This window comes from Humulus lupulus, chromosome X, assembly GCF_963169125.1.
Source record: "Humulus lupulus chromosome X, drHumLupu1.1, whole genome shotgun sequence".
NCBI classification, from domain to species: domain Eukaryota; kingdom Viridiplantae; phylum Streptophyta; class Magnoliopsida; order Rosales; family Cannabaceae; genus Humulus; species Humulus lupulus.
The window spans coordinates 244,506,533-244,526,670 of record NC_084802.1 but is presented as its reverse complement, the minus strand read 5'-3'; the positions used below and the strand labels follow the sequence as shown (position 1 = coordinate 244,526,670).

The following is a 20,138-nucleotide window of genomic DNA, read 5'->3' as shown; positions in this document are numbered from 1 at the left end:
AAATCCCTCTAGTCCACCAGTCGATATTATTGATATCTTTTGACTATTCCTTACAGAGTGTTTCTTTACAAAAAATATGCCAACCCCTCACAATGCCCATGGTCTTGGTATTTATAGGGAGAGGATACATGGGTTGGCAAAGGGGGTCATCCCGTGATCTCTTTACCCTTCACGTCATCTCTGTGATACTGATGATTAATTCCTGAAACCTGACAATGAAGTGTGGTCTAATCAATAGGTAAGGAGGGATAATGGGCCGCATGGTCCAAACCAGTCGTGGGATGTTTGAAATCACACGTTTATACTGCGTGCCCGAGAATTTAGGAATGGAATAGACACGTGATGTCTGATATATGCACGTTTACATTGCGTGGTTATCTTTACAAGGGTTTGGGTGTCAGATTTGTGCCGCATCACGACCTTGATGCAGCGCCAGCTCGTGATGTCCAAACCGCTGACCCGTTGCCTTCGAGTGAACTGCTAACTCTCTAATCAGCTCGGACTGGACAGGTGGAAACCCGTAATAACAGCTCCGGGCAGACGATTTACATGTGGCGGATCAAATTAGGCCCTTTTCCAGCTCGCTGATAGCTCGCGGATATTTAGGGCGTACAGATTCAAATGCAGTTAATATTATATTACAACTCAAGAAGGAAATAAATCAGGCTTCACGACCAGTCTGGTTGTATAAAAAATTAATGCTGACGATGAGGTGTGCTTCTGGTCGATAGTCAAACAGCACCTTTGCCCTTTAATTACACCATGTGTCAATCCACATGTGAGAAATCTTTGCCACATCATCAATAACCATTTTTGGGTATACATTTTCCCCCAAGTTTATTTATTGCGACCAGCAATAAGTAAACTTAGAAAATCGACTCTTCGAATACCCCACGAAATCTGTCAGAACCGCCCATGCTCTCTCGAAAAAGGTGACCAATCATGTCTAATCAAGTCTTTTCAGTTTCCCAAGAATGTGTCCGACGACTATCATGCTTCCCCATTCCTTGAAAAATTACCCTTTATGATTACCTTGGTAATCGCTCCTCGGCTAGTATAAATGACCATTCAGAATCACTTTTCACTTTTTACATACTTTTGCCTTCCTGAAGAACATTGAAGAACTCGTGCTCTAGAGCCCAGAAATTTTCAAGCATCTACGTTCGGACGTTTAGAAGCTCTCGCCTTCAGACTTCAATCTTTATCTGAGTAAGTTTCACAAACTTTCTTGTCTTTTGAGTTACCATACGAAACTGCCTTATTTTTGCTTTCATCTCTGAAACCTTTCGTGTTCTTGGTTGAAAATGTATGGGGATTGTTTGCATGTTGACATATGATTGATAGGGTAATGAAATATTGTTCCGTAGGAGTTAGAAGCCAGTTTGGTAGTCAAGATAGTAGATGCGGCACAAGTCTGACACCCAAACCCTTGTAAAGATAACCACGCAATGTAAACGTGCATATATCAAACATCACGTGTCTATTCCATTCCTGAATTCTCAGGCACGCAGTATAAACGTGCGTATTCAGACATCCCACGACTGGTTTGGGCCATGCAGCCCATTATCCCTCCTTACCTATTGATTAGACCACACTTCACTGTCAGGTTTTAGGAATTAATCATCAGTATCACAGAGATGACGTGAAGGGTAAAGAGATCACGGCATGACCCCCTTTGCCAACCCAGGTATCCTCTCCCTATAAATACCAAGACCCTGGGCATTGCGAGGGGTTGGCATATTTTTTGTAAAGAAACACTCTGTAAGGAATGGTCAAGAGATATCAATAATATCGACTGGTAGACTAGAGGGATTTTAACCTTTGAACCACCTATTAAGAACAGCGTGATCACCTTCCCATGTTATTAATTTCCCAAGTCTAGAAGTAAACTATTTTCATATTACGGTTCACTAATTAGCACTAATTCATCCATTTTATTCATATAATTATCTGTTGGTGAAGAACCGCGTCAACAGAATATTTCTCCATAATTATTCTTGATACGCGATTATTTAGGAAAGATAGGACACGTTAGCTTGTATAACCCTCTTTGAGCCTATAAATATGCATGAAATAGCTCAAGGAAAGGACTTTTGGATTCATTAGCTTTTTTTCTTAAGATTGAGAGAGAAAGAGCTAAAGTGAGTTGTTCATCGTCTTATTGTACTACATCTAAGGTTTGTGAAACTCAAGAACCCGAGTTCTTTGATCACGACTTTAAGATTCAATAATAACAATATCACTAAGTGGACGTAGGTCATTACCAATCACTGGGGCCGAACCACTATAATTTCTTAGTGTTTTTTTCCTTTCCATTAGATTATCTTTTCAAGTGTCGTTCCATATTTTGTCGTATATTTGACTCCATGTCGTTGGCCAATTCGAGGGTCAACAGTTACTTTTGAAAACCCAGAAAAATGGAAAATTTAGGATTTCGTGAACTGTTACATTTCAGGTATATTATTTTTTAAATCCGACATTTTTTGATGATGTGGCAAGATATTTTTGTAAATAAATTTGTTATGGTATTTTTGTAATTATTTTATATTTTATGTATATAGTTGAAAAAATACCTTTTCTTTTTGGCCAAAAAATGATTACCCTACCCACTCTTGATTTTTTTTCTTTTTCTGTTATAGTATTTTTAAACTACAAATAATTCTTTTCTTTAATTAAAACTAATGTTTTTTTAAGTTAAACTCACGCGAGGACAACAACAGCTCAAGCTAGAATGATGAGGACTTGCTCTAGAAGGGACAAATTTGACGACAACAAGGTGTCTTGTCGGAGGTGACGAAGACGAACACAGTAGCTTTGTTTACCGTCATGATTGAAATCATATACCACAACTACGTACAAGGCTCAAATCGACATTACAATACATTTATATGTGTGTTGACACGAGTTTTCGCCAACTAAAGTATAGAGAGGTTTAGAAGGTAGTAATGAAAGAATGCAAAATAGTTTTTACATGGTTCGACTTTTAAAGAGACTTAGTCCAAGAGTTAATGTTATTTGACTGAAGAACTTGTAAATCTCAAGTTCTCTTTGGGTTTGCAATTTGGCAATATTTTTGCATGATCAAGTTGGCTTGTGTTTACAATGAGACATCAACCCTATTTATAGGCAACTAGGGGTGCTTAGAGATCATTAATTAGAGCCAATGACATCATTTTTCAATATTACATAGTAAATACACAATTTATACGAGCACTAAAAAATATGTCAAGTGCAACTCATGAGCTGAATACAACTTTCCCAGCATGTAAGACAAGTCCAGTCTCCACTCGAGTAGCTGCTTAGGAGGATTCTGGAGTACGAAGTACAACCACGTTCTAGGGAAGTGGTGAACAATGTCAGGCAGTCATCCTCTTCCCAAGGGTGATTCTTTGGCCCTATTCATCTTCTTTGTCAGTTGTACGAAATGGGGGAAACTGTTTGCCCTCAGCAACGTTTGGGATTCAACCCTTTGGGCTATCGTGCAAAGCGGGGGGTCCTCGAGTTCTAAGAAGGTTGTAAAATCCTTTTTTGGCTAAACTTTAATTTAGACAAAATATTTTAAATTGTTTAATGAAAATTAGTAGCATATCTCCATATTGATTTTCAGATTAATTAGCAATATTTTCAGCTAATTTTGTAATATGAAAATATCTTTAAGTGTGAATATATTTGTTGCCTTATTTATCACAAATAATCAATTTTTGGTAAAAATATATTGTGCAAATATCTTGAGATTATTTTCAGGGATTATGTCTATTCTGGAATAAAGAAGGTGTCGAAAATGAACATGGTCAAAAGAAATGACCATGTTCGTTCTGCCAGATAAAACTGATTACGTTGCTGACTCATCAGTTTCCTTTTCTGTCAACACAGAATTCATCTGGCTGGCTGATTTCCTAAATCAAAGGAATTCGCAAATTGATTTCAAAGATACCGGAAATTGATGACCTTGGACGATTTCCCTGCCTATAAATATCTTGCCAAGGCCTTTGGAATTTTCATCTCTTCCATTTTGAATATTTGTAAACATTATGTTATTTTGAAGAGTGCCTTTATTTGTAGAGATTAAGTTTGTTCACCTTAATCTTTGTGAGGGTGCTGAGTGTACTTGTGGATATCTATCTAGTCCATTATAAACAGATAGTGTCTATAGTGAACGTGTTCATAAGGATCGTCGGGAGAGGATTCTAACTAAGTCTCACTTTGGGAGGAAGTGTGCACTCGCTATTCTTTGAAGGGAGTTCAAGAGAATCAACATTTCCTCAAATCAGATTCGTAGAGAAGAGTACAACAAGATTGCGGCAATAGTTTAAGAGGGAGTCTTACATTGTTTAAGTCAATGCTTTTGTCACATTGTTTCTTTACTAATTGGTTTATTCTCTGGGCGTGGCCCCAAGGAGTAGGTTATTCGAAAGGGTTTTTGAACCTTGTAAAAATTCAGTGTGTTCTTTATTTTTTGCACTGTCTATTTATTGTGTTCAGTTTCTATCGTGACAAGTTCGGATTCTATCCCGATAGAACTACTTTCTGTGTAAACAGTTAATTACCATTCCGCATTTTAATTAATTCACATGGTTTAATTAATTTGGTAATTATTAAAAATGGAATTTCAATTGCTATCAGAGCGGGTCACTAAACTCTTAGTGCGATCTTGTTTCTTTCCGTTTGTTTTGTGCCTTGTGAAATGTCTTTCTTTGCAGAAGGTGGATCTATAACTCGTCCTCCTTTACTGAATGATTCCAACTATCCTTATTGGAAGGTTAGGATGAGAGCCTTTATTAAATATCAAGAAGAAAAGGCGTGGAGATCAATCTTAACCGGTTGGACACCTCCATCTGAATTCGATGATGTCACAAAGGTAAAATCTGAAATTAACTGGACCGATGCTGAAGATAAATTGTCCAGTTATAACAACAAAGCCTTGCATGCTATCTTTAATGGTGTTGGTGAAGGATACATAAAATTAATATCCTCGTGTGAATCTGCCAAAGAAGCATGGGAAATCCTTCAAACTCAATTTGAAGGAACTGCTGATGTAAAGAGTTCTAAGCTTGTTATGTTAACTACTAGATTTGAAAATCTTAGAATGATAGAGACTGAGTCTCTCACAGAATTCTATGAAAGACTGTCTGATATAGCTAATGAATATTTTCCCTTGGGAGAAAAATTGGAAAATAACGTGTTAGTTCGAAAAATTGTTAGAGTGCTTCCTGACAGGTTTCAAACAAAGCTCACAGCAATTGAAGAAGCAAAAGATCTCGACACAATGAAAGTAGAGGAATTGATGGGTTCATTGTGAACGTTTGAACTCAATCAACAAATTCGCCAAAAGGAAAATCCAAGTGCTCCCAAAGAAAAATCAATTGCTCTCAAATCATCAAAAATAAAAGATTCAGATGAAAATGATGGTGAAGACGAAATGGCACTGCTGACCAAACATTTTCAAAAATACATGAAAAAGATTGGTAACAAAAAATCCTCGTTCAAATCTTCCAAAGGTAATCAATTTTCTAAACCTTTTGACAATAACAATAAAAGAGGCGTGCAATGCAGGGAATGTGAAGGATTTGGTCATATTCAATCTGAATGTGCCAACACACTGAAGAAAAATAAAAAGGCAATGGCAGCTACTTGGAGTGATCAGGACTCCGAAAGTAGTGATGAGGAAGATAACTTAAATCTTGCTTTAACCTCTGTTGTTTCTAGATTAACATTGAATTCGCAGGATAATAAAAGGGTTGTTTGTTTGAACAACACAATTCAGGAAGATAATTCTGAATGTGAATCCAGTGAGTCTGATCTAGAGGAGGATTCCCTAAAAGAATCATACAAAGATATGTATGATCAATGGTTAAAGGTTTGCTCTGATAATCACTTAATGGCAAGCAATAATAAATCCTTACAGGAAAAGAATGATGATCTTGTAAACACTGTGAAGAATCTTGAGGATAAAATTATTGCAAAAGATTGTGAAATTAAGAGATTATCAAATGAAATTAACCACATGGTTAAAGGTGTTAAAATGCTTAATCCAAATTCCAGGATTTTGGATGATGTTATTGGTGCAGGACAAAAGACTGGTAATTTTTCTGGATTAGGATCTGATGGTTTTAAATCAAAAGGCAAAACCATTTTTGTGAAATCTGGCATACATTCTGTTGCATCCGCTAACGTCTCTGCAGGTACATCTCAGCAGTTGATTCTACAAAAAGCAAATTTGTTTCCACATCTGTTAAACAGACCATTTTTTTCAAAAAAAACCAACACAGATCGGTTCATTCCAATTTGTCATTTTTGTGGAGTGAAAGGGCACATCCGGCCCAGATGTTTTACTATGATGAATTTTTTTCAAAAACAATTATTTAAATCATTATAGTAAAACAAAACATGTTATAAGAAAACCATCAAAAAGTGTTTGGGTAGAAAAAGCAAGAAAAAATTGTCCTACTGCTTTTACTTGTCATAAATCTCGTGCCTCTAACTCTTGGTATTTTTATAGTGGATGTTCTAGACATATGACAGGTGATGCAAATATACTCACTAATTTCAAATCTATGAAATGTGGTGCAGTAACCTTTGGTGATGGTATGTCAGGTAATATTGTTGGAAAAGGCACTATAAGTCTTGATGGATTACCAAAATTGAGAAATGTTTTACTTGTTGAAGGACTTAAAGCTAATTTAATTAATATAAGTCAAATTTGTGATCAAGGCTTCACTGTAAATTTTTGTCGTGATGATTGCAATATTATTGATCAAAATGGTGTGAGTGTATTGAAAGGATATAGATTCATTGATAATTGCTATACTCTTTCGCCAACTCTCACATGTCACTCGGCTATAGGTAATACCACTGACTTATGGCATGAGAAACTGGGTCATATAAATTTCAAAAGTTTAAAAAAGATTGCAAGTGCAGGGTTAGTTCGTGGGTTACCCAAATTGGGTAGAGAATCTGCAGGTAAATGTGAACCTTGTCAGTTAGGGAAACAATTAAAAAACTCCCACACAAGTGTCATGGGGATCAATACTTCAAAAGTTCTTGAACTTTTGCACATGGATCTCATGGGTCCCATACAAGTTGAAAGTATTAATGGAAAAAGGTATATCTTTGTGTGTGTTGATGATTTTTCTCGTTTTACTTGGGTTGACTTCTTAAGGGAAAAATCAGACACGTTTGATGCCTTCAAAAATCTGTGCATTAAATTAAGAGTTGAAAAAGATTGCAATATAGGTAAGATTTTGAGAATTAGAAGTGATCATGGTAAAGAATTTGAGAATACTGTTTATGATGATTTCTGTAAATCTCTAGGGATTTCCCATGAGTTCTCAGCTCCCAAGACTCCTGAACAAAATGGGGTTGTTGAGAGAAAAAAATAGAACCTTGCAGGAGATGGCCAGAGTAATGCTAAACAGTAAGAAACTCTCCAAATGATTGTGGGCAGAAGCAATATTCACTGCTTGCTACACAATCAATCGAGTATTTCTTAGGCCAGGTACTTTCAAAACTCCCTACGAAATTTGGAAAGGTAAAAAGCCCAATGTAAGTTATTTTCATGTTTTTGGATGTATATGCTATATTCTTAGAGATCGTGAGAATATTGGAAAATTTGATTCAAAAAGTGATATAGGAGTGTTTCTTGGATATTCTATGAATATTAGAGTTTATCGTGTTTATAACATGAGAACTCAAACTGTTATGGAATCATCCAATGTTGTTGTTGATGATTTAAAAGATTTTTCTGAATATTCCAATGAAGAAGAAATTGATAGATTTATTGCCGAAACCTCTCAGACAAAATCTCCTGCAGTGAAAATAGGTGATGTTGTGCCCTCTCATACTGAATCTGTTGCAACAGAAGCTGAATCTATTCCAACATCATCTTATCAAATAACAAAGGAAGGGCAAGAAATCATCACAGATTCAATACAGAGAGAACCTTCTACCAGAATTAAAAAGACTCATCCTTCAGATCTCATTCTTGGTGATATTGAAGAAAGCATGGTAACAAGAAAAAGGTATGTGAATTTGGTTCAATTTGTTTGCTTTACATCCAGCTTTGAACCAAAAAAATATGAAAGAAGCCTTGAATGATGAGTCATGGATAAAAGCAATGCAAGAAGAGTTGGAACAATTCACAAGAAATGAGGTATGGACTCTTGTTCCTAGACCAGATCATACAAATGTTATTGGTACCAAATGGATCTTCAAAAATAAAACCGATGAATTTGGTACAATAATAAGAAATAAAGCTAGGCTAGTTGCTCAGGGGTATACTCAAATTGAAGGAGTTGATTTCGATGAAACTTTTGCCCCTGTCGCAAGACTTGAGTCAATAAGATTGCTACTGGCTGTTGCATGTGTTGTTGGATTCAAATTATTTCAAATGGATGTTAAATCTGCATTTTTAAATGGAATTTTGAATGAGGAAGCATTTGTTGAACAACCAAAAGGATTTGAAGATCCACATAATCCTAATCATGTTTTTCAACTTAAAAAAGCTCTCTATGGTCTAAAACAGTCTCCTAGAGCTTGGTATGAAAGATTGACTCAATTCCTTGTGTTTGAATGGATATAAAAGAGGAGGAGTCGATAAAACTCTTTTCATCAAAAATGTTGATTATGATATTGTTATTGCTCAAATCTATGTTGATGATATTGTTTTTGGCTCTACTTCTAACACTTTAGTGCAGGAATTTGTCAAACAAATGACGGATGAGTTTGAAATGAGCATGGTAGGTGAGTTAACCTATTTTCTAGGTTTGCAAGTCAAACAGTCAAAAGATGGAACCTTCATTTCTCAAAGTAAATATGCACAAAATCTGGTCAAAATTTTTTGGATGGAGTCTGCTAAACATGCCAAAACACCAATGGGAACCACAGTCAAACTAACCAAGGATGAAAATGGTGTTAAAGTAGATCCAACTCTGTACAGAAGCATGATTGGAAATCTTCTGTATCTCACAGCTAGTCGTCCTGATATTAGCTACAGTGTAGGGGTGTGTGCTCGATATCAAGGGGATCCTATGGAATAACATGTGACAGCTATAAAGCGAATCATTCATTATGTGAATGGTACTCAAGAATATGGAATTTGGTACTCAAAGGAAACAAACTCTAACCTTGTTTGTTTTAGTGATGCTGATTGGGCAGCCAATGCAGATGACCGAAAAAGTACAAGTGGTGGATGTTTTTATCTGGGAAACAATCTGGTTTCGTGGCATAGCAAGAAACAAAATTCAATCTCCCTGTCAACGGCTGAGGCTGAGTACATAGCTGCAGGAAGCTGTTGTACACAATTATTGTGGATGAAATAAATGATGACAGATTATGGGTTCGATCTTAAAACCTTGACTATTTTCTGTGATAACACTAGTGCTATTAATATCTCAAAAAATCATGTTCAACACTCTCGCACTAAACACATTGACATTCGTCATCATTTTATTAGGGAACTTGTTGAAAATAAAACTTTGATCTTAGAATATATTGAGACTGACAAACAAATTGCAGATATTTTTACAAAAGCCCTTGATACATTCAGGTTTGATTCCCTCATAAAATCCTTGGGGGTATGTCCCAATTAATGTGCTTTGTGCTGTACCCTATCCCTGTGCTTGAAAAAGTTGTGTGATGTCTTCTTGTCCTTGCTCACCGAAAAAGTTTCAATCATAATGTCAAAATATATTTTTACTTCAGGTTAGAAATTATAGTTAATATATTTCATGCTCATGTTTTTTTAAAAAAAAAATCAAAATCAAAATAAATAGTCCCTCCACTTAATATTCTTTCAAATCAATCTGTGTTTTTTGTGTATGAGCATTTGATCCTTGAAAAGTATTTCAAGCTCCATCTTAGAATAGAGCTACCTACACTGTTGTGTAAATTGCTAACTTTGAGTAAGTTGGAACTATGTAACTAATAATTATGTAGAAGATACTCTACCACTATTAAATGTAGCCTTCAATGTAGTGTGAAAGCGTCTAATTTGGGTACTTATTGAGAAAAAGGCTAAAAATTGTCACATAGGGCAATGTCCCTAAAAAATGCTAAAATTTCCATACAGGGCAATGATTTCTGCTTTCACAATCACACACAAATGCTTAAAATATACTGTTGGAAAAATTTGTAAGTCTCATACACACTGATTGACTTGAGTAAAATATTTTTTGTGAAAGGAGTAAATGTTTTGTGATATTTTATTTTGAAAAATAAAAGCATGATTTATATTAAATATATTTTATAACCTTATAGTAAAAATTTGTTTTGAAACAATGATTGTTTCTTTCTCCACATGCAAGGGCACGAAGACTTTGAGCACCAATCAAAAAGGGGATATTTTCTTGGGTACATTCGGTTATATATATTACTTAATAAAAAAATAAAAATAATAATAATATATATTTCTTTTTAAGGGAAATCAAATCTGAGTGTGTCAAAAATGGTATGTTGTATCATGTTTGTTTTTGTCTTTATCTCATATTTTATTAAGATCAAAAGTTTCCTTTTTTTGCTTGTTTCCCAATTTTGTGTCATGAACAATTGTTGGCAGTTATTGTTGGGATATTAGTATGTACTTTCCAAAAGTGATTATTCCATTTAATTCTCAAATAAAGGAATAAAAAATCAAATCCCTATCTTTCCCTTTCTTTATATTCGGATATCCTTGGTCCCAATATCTCAACTGTCTCCATCCTTCATTTTTTTTTCTAGTTCCTTTTTTTTTCCTCCTTGACAGTTTTTCTCTCATTCTCGTGCAATCATGGTGAGAACCAGAGGAAGTGGCTCTCGGTCTATCAAGGAAGTGGCTGGCTTGATGACTGCATCTCCATCCCTCACCAAGAAAAAGGCTCGGAAGAGTACCTTGTCTCAGCCCAGCCTCATCGACGGTTCCATCACCACGAGCAAAGCCATGGTCATTCTGAACCTAGAAGCCCCCAAAGTACCGTCTGGACCTCCTTCATCGGCGGCTCCACTCGCCTCTGTCCCTGGGTCCTCCAAAAGGGGCCGAGCTTCCCCCTCAGATGATGTCTCTGATTAGGACGGAGATTTGGCAAAAACCCATTCTGACTCCTCAGAATCCCCTGATGTGCTTGCACCCAAGAAGAAAAGCAAAGGATGGTTCCAAGTCTCATCTTCTCGATAATCTCCTCGGTCCAAAGGGTCTAATCCTTCTGATTCCACTCCAAAGGCCTCGTCTCTCGTGGCTTCCACTCCACGTTCCAAGTTTCGGTCGAAGGTAAAGAAAATTCCACCTCCTTGTTCCTCTTCTGAATCTGACCCATCTACAGATTGTGTTCCCTCTGATGAAGACCCCCTTGAAGAAGATCCCTTTCTTGATGAAAATGTTGCCTCAGAAGCCGAGTCTGACCCCTCTGCGGACCCTCCTGTTTCTCCAATGGGCAAAAAATATGTGAAAATTCTAGAGATTCGCACTAAGTCTCCCGTGGGTCCCAAAGTCTCTCCAGGTTCATCCTTTAAGGCTCACTCTTTGAATTTCTGTTTCAATGACAATGAGAAAAATATGAAGCATTATGTGCATCGTGATTTTATCTGTGAGAAAAAAATTTCTTTTTCTGCCCACAAAGTGTTTGGGGTCATTAAGAATATTGAGGATCGGGGGTGGTTAGGTTCTTTAACTGGGTTGGATGGTTTTGTTCCTCGAGTAGTTCAAGAATTCTATGCTAATCTCAATGATGATCTGTTTGATAGCAAGTCTTTTATGTTTGGTCAAGTTTATGTTCGGGGGCATTGGTATTTGTTTAGTGCTGCTGAAATTGCCAAGGTTCTCAATTTGCCCCCTACTATTGACAATGTTGCTGTGGAATTCAACAAAGATACGGTGTTATCTGAATTGGTGGGACAGAATATGGTTTGGGAACCTCACTCGGTACTCAAAGTGACGGATCTTACTCATTACTATGTCGTGCTTCACAAATTTGCCACCAACAACTGGATTCCCACCACTCATACCTCCACCATTACTTTTGACATGACTTTCTTTCTGTACAAAGTCAGGACTGGTCTCCAAGTTGATCTTGCCACACTCATTTTTTATCAGATCACTGCCTTAGGAAAAGCCAAAAAGAAAGGCCAATATTTGGTTTTTCCTTATTTGATCTACAAGTTACTTGATTCTCAAAAGTCTCTTCGATTGGAATATGAAATCTTGACACCTCCCACTGCCGGTGCAGACTACAAACTCAAGAAGGAACCCTCATCAGTAAAGGCAACTAAAGGGATTGCTCTCAAGGCTGGCGATGCGGATTTTGTCACTACTAAACTCGCTGGTGTCAAGGCCACTCTGGAATCTATTTAGACAAAAGTGTTCAGTCTCAAGAGTTGTCTCTCGACCATGATGTCTCACTTTGTTGTGGGTCCTTCCAAATAAGGCCATTGGGTTTTATTTTGTTTTGGTTCTTTTTGGTTTAAATAAATTGTAAAAGAACGTTGTTTAGTGTCTTTTCCTTTGTCTTATTTCTGTTACTCTTTTGGCTTATTGCTAGACAACAAGGGGGAGTAAGAAGGTTCATTTTGATCGGTTTATCTTGTTTTATGTTGTGATCCTTGTTACATTTGAGATGCTTTTCGCAGGGGGAGTAATTCCATTACTATTTGCTCTAACTTGTTTTTTCTTTGCAGGATCTTTTCAAAATAAACTCTTAAAATATTTTTGTCTATCAAGTTGCCAAAGGGGGAGATTGTAAAATCCTTTTTTGGCTAAAATTTAATTTAGACTAAATATTTTAAATTTTTTAATGAAAATTAGTAGCATATCTCCATATTGATTTTCGGATTAATTAGCAATATTTTCAGCTGATTTTGTAATATGAAAATATATTTAAGTGTGAATATATTTGTTGCCTTATTTATCACAAATAATCAATTTTTGGTAAAAATATATTGTGCAAATATCTTGAGATTATTTTCAGGGATTATGTCTATTCTGGAATAAAGAAGGTGTCAAAAATGAACATGGTCAAAAGAAATGATCATGTTCGTTCTGCCAAATAAAACTGATTACGTTGCTGACTCATCAGTTTCCTTTTCTGTTGACACAGAATTCATCTGGCTGGTTGATTTCCTAAATCAAAGGAATTCGCAAATTGATTTCAAAGATACCAGAAATTGATGGCCTTGGACGATTTCCCTGCCTATAAATATCTTGCCAAGGCCTTTGGAATTTTCATCTCTTCCATTTTGAATATTTGTAAATATTATGTTATTTTGAAGAGTGCCTTTATTTGTAGAGATTAAGTTTGTTCACCTTAATCTTTGTGAGAGTGCTGAGTGTACTTGTGGATATCTATCTAGTCCATTATAAACAAATAGTGTCTATAGTGAACGTGTTCATAAGGATCGTCGGGAGAGGATTCTAACTAAGTCTCACTTCGGGAGGAAGTGTGCACTCGCTATTCTTTGAAGGGAGTTCAAGAGAATCAGCATTTCCTCAAATCAGATTCGTAGAGAAGAGTACAACAAGATTGCGGCAATAGTTTAAGAGGGAGTCTTACATTGTTTAAGTCAATGCTTTTGTCACATTATTTCTTTACTAATTGGTTTATTCTATGGGCGTGGCCCCAAGGAGTAGGTTATCCGAAAGGGTTTCTGAATCTTGTAAAAATCCAGTGTGTTCTTTATTTTTTGCACTGTCTATTTATTGTGTTCAGTTTCTGTCGTGACAAGTTCGGATTCTGTCCCGACAGAACTACTTTCTGTGTAAACAGTTAATTACCATTCCGCATTTTAATTAATTCACATGGTTTAATTAATTTAGTAATTACTAAAAACGGAATTTCAAAGGTAATCGGATACTTGTGTACTTGGCCTCCCAAAGAGCATTACAGACTTGCTTGTACTCACAAGTAGCTTCACGACTAGCTGCTCGCTCGAGAACAAGACATCCATTTAGGAGTTGACACATGTCAAATATCGCATATGCTTTTGAGAAAACCTCACGTGACATCTGCTCAAAAAAATATGATTAACAATGTGTAATTATTTTCAATCACCATAATATTTTGAAAAAACTTTACATGAACCCTTTATTTTGTTATTTTTCCTATTTTTTGACATCTTTTTATGATTAAAATAGTAGCTCAACCTTTAATTTGTTTAGGGTGAACGTACGATTGTTAATATAAGAAGTACTTATTATTTAATGTTTTCAATCGTAATTGTAGTAACAAAAGTGAATGTCGTCTAGAGTTTATCTAATCTATACAGGAGCATAACAATCCATAGTAAAAAGTCGAGCAAAGATGATGACATTAGAGTAGCTATGGTAATTAATTTTATTCATTTGGAAAAAGACGCCGACAAAATAAAATAAAATTACAATGATGTGCAACAGAATCCAAGACAAGATAAGATATAAGATGGGATAGGGATGGAATATAATGGAATGATATTGTTAATTTAGATGCCACGAGTAATAGCTGCATGAATTGCCTCTGCCAGGTAAGCAACTGTTTTAAAGCCCAGACCAGCCACGTTAATTCTCCTGTCCAAAACAATGCCAAAAAGTTTACATTATTAATAATTACTATTAATTTGTTTTAAGCACACACACAACTAAAACTAAATGTCGTAATGCCCCGGATTCAAATCAATGTAGCTAGATAAGTTCAAGGTCGACCAACATAAACAAAAATCATTCAAATCAACACTCTATATATAAAGAGTGAGGGGTGCTCTTAGTCTTAATTAGATGGTACAGCCCATGGGATCGAGAAAGAGTTGTGATAAGAAGAAGAAGTAGTTTCAAGAGCAATAGCAATAGAAGCATTTAATCATTGTTATGTCTTAGCAATACTTTATACTCGTTGTCATATTATTTACACTAATTTTGGAAAAAAATAAAATATATATATATATATATATAAGGTTTATATCATTTGATCCCTTTGTTTTTTTTGTTAACTAGATCATATATAACTTTAAGTTTTTCAAAATTTGATAATAGACCGTGTGATTGTGAAAAAGGATCAACATAACATTTTGTCTAAAATTTAGTCAAACTTAATACTAAATAAATCCCAAAATATTCAATAATTAAATTATAAATAAATCAAATTATGTATTTTATCTTTAAAATTTGAAATTTTGCTAATTTCAATTATTTAATTTAAATTTAAATAAATAATTAAAATAATATAAATAAGAATATTTTGTAGTTTTCATTTTGATAAGATTTGATATATAAATAGTATAATTTCATATATAAATAACTCTATAAGTGTATATAGATCATTTTTTATATAAATAACTATAATATATGTTTCCATTATTACAAATTCTTTGAGTTTGTATATGATTATACATACATATAATTTCTAAATTGCATATTGTATCAAACTTATGCTTCTAATCAATTTGATTCTCACACCATTAAATAGGTATGATTTTATATATATATATATATATATATAAATATCCTCTCATTTAGGTAGAGAAGTGTGATACTACTAAACTAGGCCATACTCATGACTACATATGATTTATAATTAATTTGCATATATTTGTCTCTCTTTCTTCTTTTTAATTGTTTTAATTTTCCCTGGAGATGTTTTTGAATGCTAAAAAAATGTGGAATAAAAGAAGTTGAGATCAAATGTCATTACCCATCAGAAGATGTATAGATATGGTATTCTTTAGTCATGAATTCGACTTGATCTGGATTTAAGCCTGTGAGAGAGTACATTCCCACTTGTTCGATTATGTGGCTCCAATTACCAGGTGTGCCTGTAAAATCTTGGCATTGAAATATTCTCGGACATGAGTTTGAAACCCATTAATTATACTAGTTTATTATATTTTTTATAGTAGAAATTAAACTGATTTTCTACCTTCTCAAAACAAAATAAAATGGATCGAAATAACACCAACTTTTTAAAGTAAATGTTTATAAAACTTAAATCTCAAAATGCAAACATTTCCATAAAAAAAATGCATGATTTACTTGCCTTTTTCATGCAAAGCATGAACGAGTGTTTGGCGCAAACAAATGAGGCGAGCAGCAGTTTTCTTTAACTCATTACTCCACTCGTTATACATATCCCTGCAATTAGGCATTCACTAATTTTCAGGATAAGAGTGAAAAAAAACTAACTAATATTTTCACTACAGTAACCGAAAGATACTAATAATATAAGGTTTTACAGTTATAATATTAAAGGTTCGATCTAAATTTGATCATATTAATTACTTGTTTATCCAAATTAAATTTTGGATGTATCGGGGCCAACTTGGCCTTGCATAGTGGAACAGAAATAAACCAACAATACACAATAATTAATAGAGATAAGTGTAAAATATAATACTGCAATCTGTATGTCATACGCTGGTAATGAGACCTCAGTTCCCAATTAATTGTCGTACTATGTATTTCAACATAGCTTAAATTGAATATCTAAGAGGCTCCAATGGTGCCAAGATGACGTACTGCTATTGGTATAATTCAATATCGAGTCTCACATATTTTAATTTAATAAATATTATGGAGTCTCGCTAACTAATCATAGGGTGTCTCCTCGTGTAGTATTAGGCACCTTAAGATGTCAAATAGCAACACTAACTTTGATTGAACCGATAATTGGCGTGTGTCAAAAAATGAACATGAGATTTGATTCCCCGCCAAATGACGTGTCATGCTTTACAAGACACCACACATCATATTTGCTAATAGTAATGTCTGGTGCCATCATATATTTTTTAATTTTAATTCTTTTTGCTAAAATGATTCTATATATTTATAATTTTTATTATAATAATTTTATTTTATTACTCATATGGGGCGTTAGTTCCTGAAAGACATTTAAATAACTGTAACTTAGTGAAAAAGCGACATCTCATGCAGTTTTTGTTGTAGTGATATAAAGTAAAAAAAAAAAAATCAGATATAGTTATGTTGATCAATGGATGATAACTAGGTAAACATATAAAGAATGAATAAACAAAAAAAAAAGATTAAAAAGGAAGATAAGTAGGTTGAAGATTATAATCTATCCACAATGATTACATCATATTTTCTTACCATAGTTTTGCTGTGCACACAAATTAAAATACATTACCTGTTGTTTAGGATAGTGGTCACTATAGAAGCCCCATGAATAGGTGGGCTAGAATACATGGGCCTAATCACAAGTTTCAGTTGGCTCTTTACATGACAAGCCACTTTTGCTGTCTTGCATACCTAAGAATTGAAATATTTTCATTAGCCAACTGAAGTCGATACACTAGTTTATATAATACAACAAGCAAAAACAAAATTAAAAAAAGATGTTATGAAAGATATTATTAATGTAAAAATATGTGTAAGAGCTTAAAAAATGAAGTAGAGGGCTTACAATGGTAAGAGCACCAACACGTTCGGGATAAAGACCCATGATCTTCGAATATGTTTGAGCAATAAGGCACTCAGCACCATCAGCAACAAATAACCGTACAGATTGTGCGTCATCTTCCAGGCTTCCACTAACTAAACCCTATAGATATATATATAATTAAGAAAAAAACTCTGTAACATTTAGATTTTTATTTTTATTTTTTATACTAATCTTTAATTAATGAAGCTGAAGCAGGCATGCATTATTTTTATTTATCCAAATCCCGTAATCCATCCCACCTGATAAGCTGAATCAAAAAAAGGTAATAGCCCTTTTGATCTTATTAACTGCCGTATTTGGTTCCACTCCTGAATGGTTGGATCAACACCCGTTGGGTTATGACCACTTGCGTGGAATAGCACAATAGCTCCAGATGGCACAAAAGAAAGGTCTTCCAACAAACCTGTATGTAACCAAACACTAATTAAGAAAAGAAAATCATACTGCTTGTACAGTGACTAAATTTTTAACTTTTTTTAATTGAACATGTGAAGAATTTGTTAATTAAAATTACTAATAAATAATAAGAACAAAAAAGCGTAATGTGAAGTGAAAATAGAATGCATTAATTATTTAGTTTTAGAGAGTAATGTAATGGACCTTGAAAGTCCAATCCATTTGTTGCTGGGTCATAGTAACGATAGGTCTTGACAGCCATACCCACCGTAGAGAAAAAATTTGGGTGGTTTGAATACGTCTGCTTGGGAATATATACCATTTTCTACATAAATTATAAAAGAGAACGTTACATTATTAAACACAAATAAAATAAAGGGCTTCAAAATAAGAAGCACTAACAACATAAATATATATATATAAAAGTTTGTACTGTACTTTGGTGTAATGTTGTGCCAAAAATTCAGCTCCAACTCTCAGTGCGCCACAACCAGCCACGCATTGGACAGTGGTCACTCTATTTTCTTTCATAGCGGGGCTGTTTCCATGTTCAACAAAGTCATATATTCAGTCCATTTTAAAAAAAAAAAAAAACCATTTTTACACAATAACATAAGTCTCTTATACATATTTGGCATTATTTAATATTGACAAACTTGAATAATAATACCCAAAAAAAAAATTGATAATCAGCTTAATTAGGACTGCAATCTATACCTGTCAGCACCCAAAATGAGCTTAGCGCTCAATTCATTGAATTCAGGTATTCCAGTTATAGGTAGATATTCCTTAACCACAGACCTATATTGTACAAAGCTCATTTAATTACCTGTTCATACAAAATTCATAGTTGGAAATTAAAGTAATATACATATTTATATAAACGTACACGTCATTGACTAGAAGCTTCTCGGCTCGATTTACTACGTTGAAAACGAAAGGTTTTCCATCCTGTTGTGTCATAGATGAAACGGCAAACAAGAAATTTTAGTTATTAATATACTTCAAATTTACAATAATAATAATTAATGATCGGATGATAATTAGTTGATAAGAGGAAATTTTAATGTCATTTTCAAATACAAAATAAAGTAATTTTTTCGCATGTATGGAGACAAAATAATGAATTATACAAAGTGAACGTTGACAAATTAAGAAACCAGATAAAAATTAAAAATTATAACATGGTTTCATGGTTTTGGTGAATAACATATTAATAAACATAGGTACATGATGTAATATATTGTGTATGCATATAACAAACTCATATAATCTAGACCTACCTCTGTTCTATAAACTCCACTGCCCAAATTGAGTTTTAAAGGGCTGGTATCTTTGCTGTAAGCAGCCATCACCTGTGTTAAACAAACCCAAAAAAAAAATAACAAAAAAAAATACTTAAAAAATTGTACATATAACTTGGTAGTCACATTTGATCATCATATTTTGAAAAAGAGTGGTGGGATTTTTAAGAGAGTTACCGCATAGGTTGGGGTTTCAGGAACAAGAGGAATGTGTTCAAAAGCAGACTCACCAAGTTGGAACTCTGAGCTTTCATTACAGAGAAATACCTTCTTTGTTCCATTAAGGCTCATCATCAGTGAAGACTCCGTTGTCAAACGACACACAAAAACAGGCTCTTCTTTGGTATACTACTAACCAATTAAAACGTAATAGAGTACTTGGCTTGGCCTGCCTTATTATATATATATAAATATATATATATATAAATAAATGTAAGGGCAAGCAGCATGCCATTTGCTATTTCATTTCTTACATTTTTTTTCCATCTAAAATCACTTTATTATTCCATCGGATGGTTTCATGGTGGTTTTCTTTGTTTCTTTCTTAAATAGAAGTTTGTGGATAATAGAATATAAATGTATAATAATTGTGTAATTGATTAATTAATGACCATGACACATTTTTAACATTGCAATCGTATCACTATAAAATTTGCTCAATTGGAATAAAAAAATAAAAAATAGAATAACTAAAACTAATACATATATGTAATAGAGAAGAACCCACACATATCGGCCCATCCGAGACTTCTGCCAAAAACGTGGGCAGAGTCTGAATTCTTTTAAACGTAACTTAAGTCAAGGTTGTCTAAATTTTGCACTCTCCATTGGCTAGCTGGCACTTCTTGTTAAGGATGTTAGAAATCACAAATAATAATGTATATCCACCTACCCAATAATTTAGTATAATAAAATTGGCCTATTTTAATGTGTTATTAATAATCAACATTAAATAATGTAATGTTTAGGTAAGAGGACAGAATCCTAATAAAAAATATGTATGGGTTACTTTATTTATAATAAATTCATTTTAAGAATGAACCTATGTTTA

At 34.2% G+C, this 20,138-nt stretch overlaps 1 protein-coding gene across 1 annotated transcript; it reads right to left on the bottom strand.

The window, feature by feature from the left end:
• Positions 1–14,270: 14,270 nt before the first annotated feature.
• Positions 14,271–19,418, bottom strand: LOC133803229 (aspartate aminotransferase, cytoplasmic-like). The gene is made up of 11 exons (XM_062241202.1): positions 19,067–19,418; positions 18,673–18,734; positions 18,501–18,584; positions 18,222–18,321; positions 17,988–18,108; positions 17,627–17,790; positions 17,349–17,486; positions 17,073–17,194; positions 15,966–16,060; positions 15,624–15,744; positions 14,271–14,503 (listed from the first exon to the last, which is right to left on the bottom strand). The coding sequence occupies exons 1-11, from the start codon at positions 19,133–19,135 to the stop codon at positions 14,419–14,421; spliced, it is 1,161 nt and encodes a 386-aa protein (XP_062097186.1). The 5' UTR covers positions 19,136–19,418; the 3' UTR covers positions 14,271–14,418.
• Between the last annotated feature and the right edge of the window lie 720 nt (positions 19,419–20,138).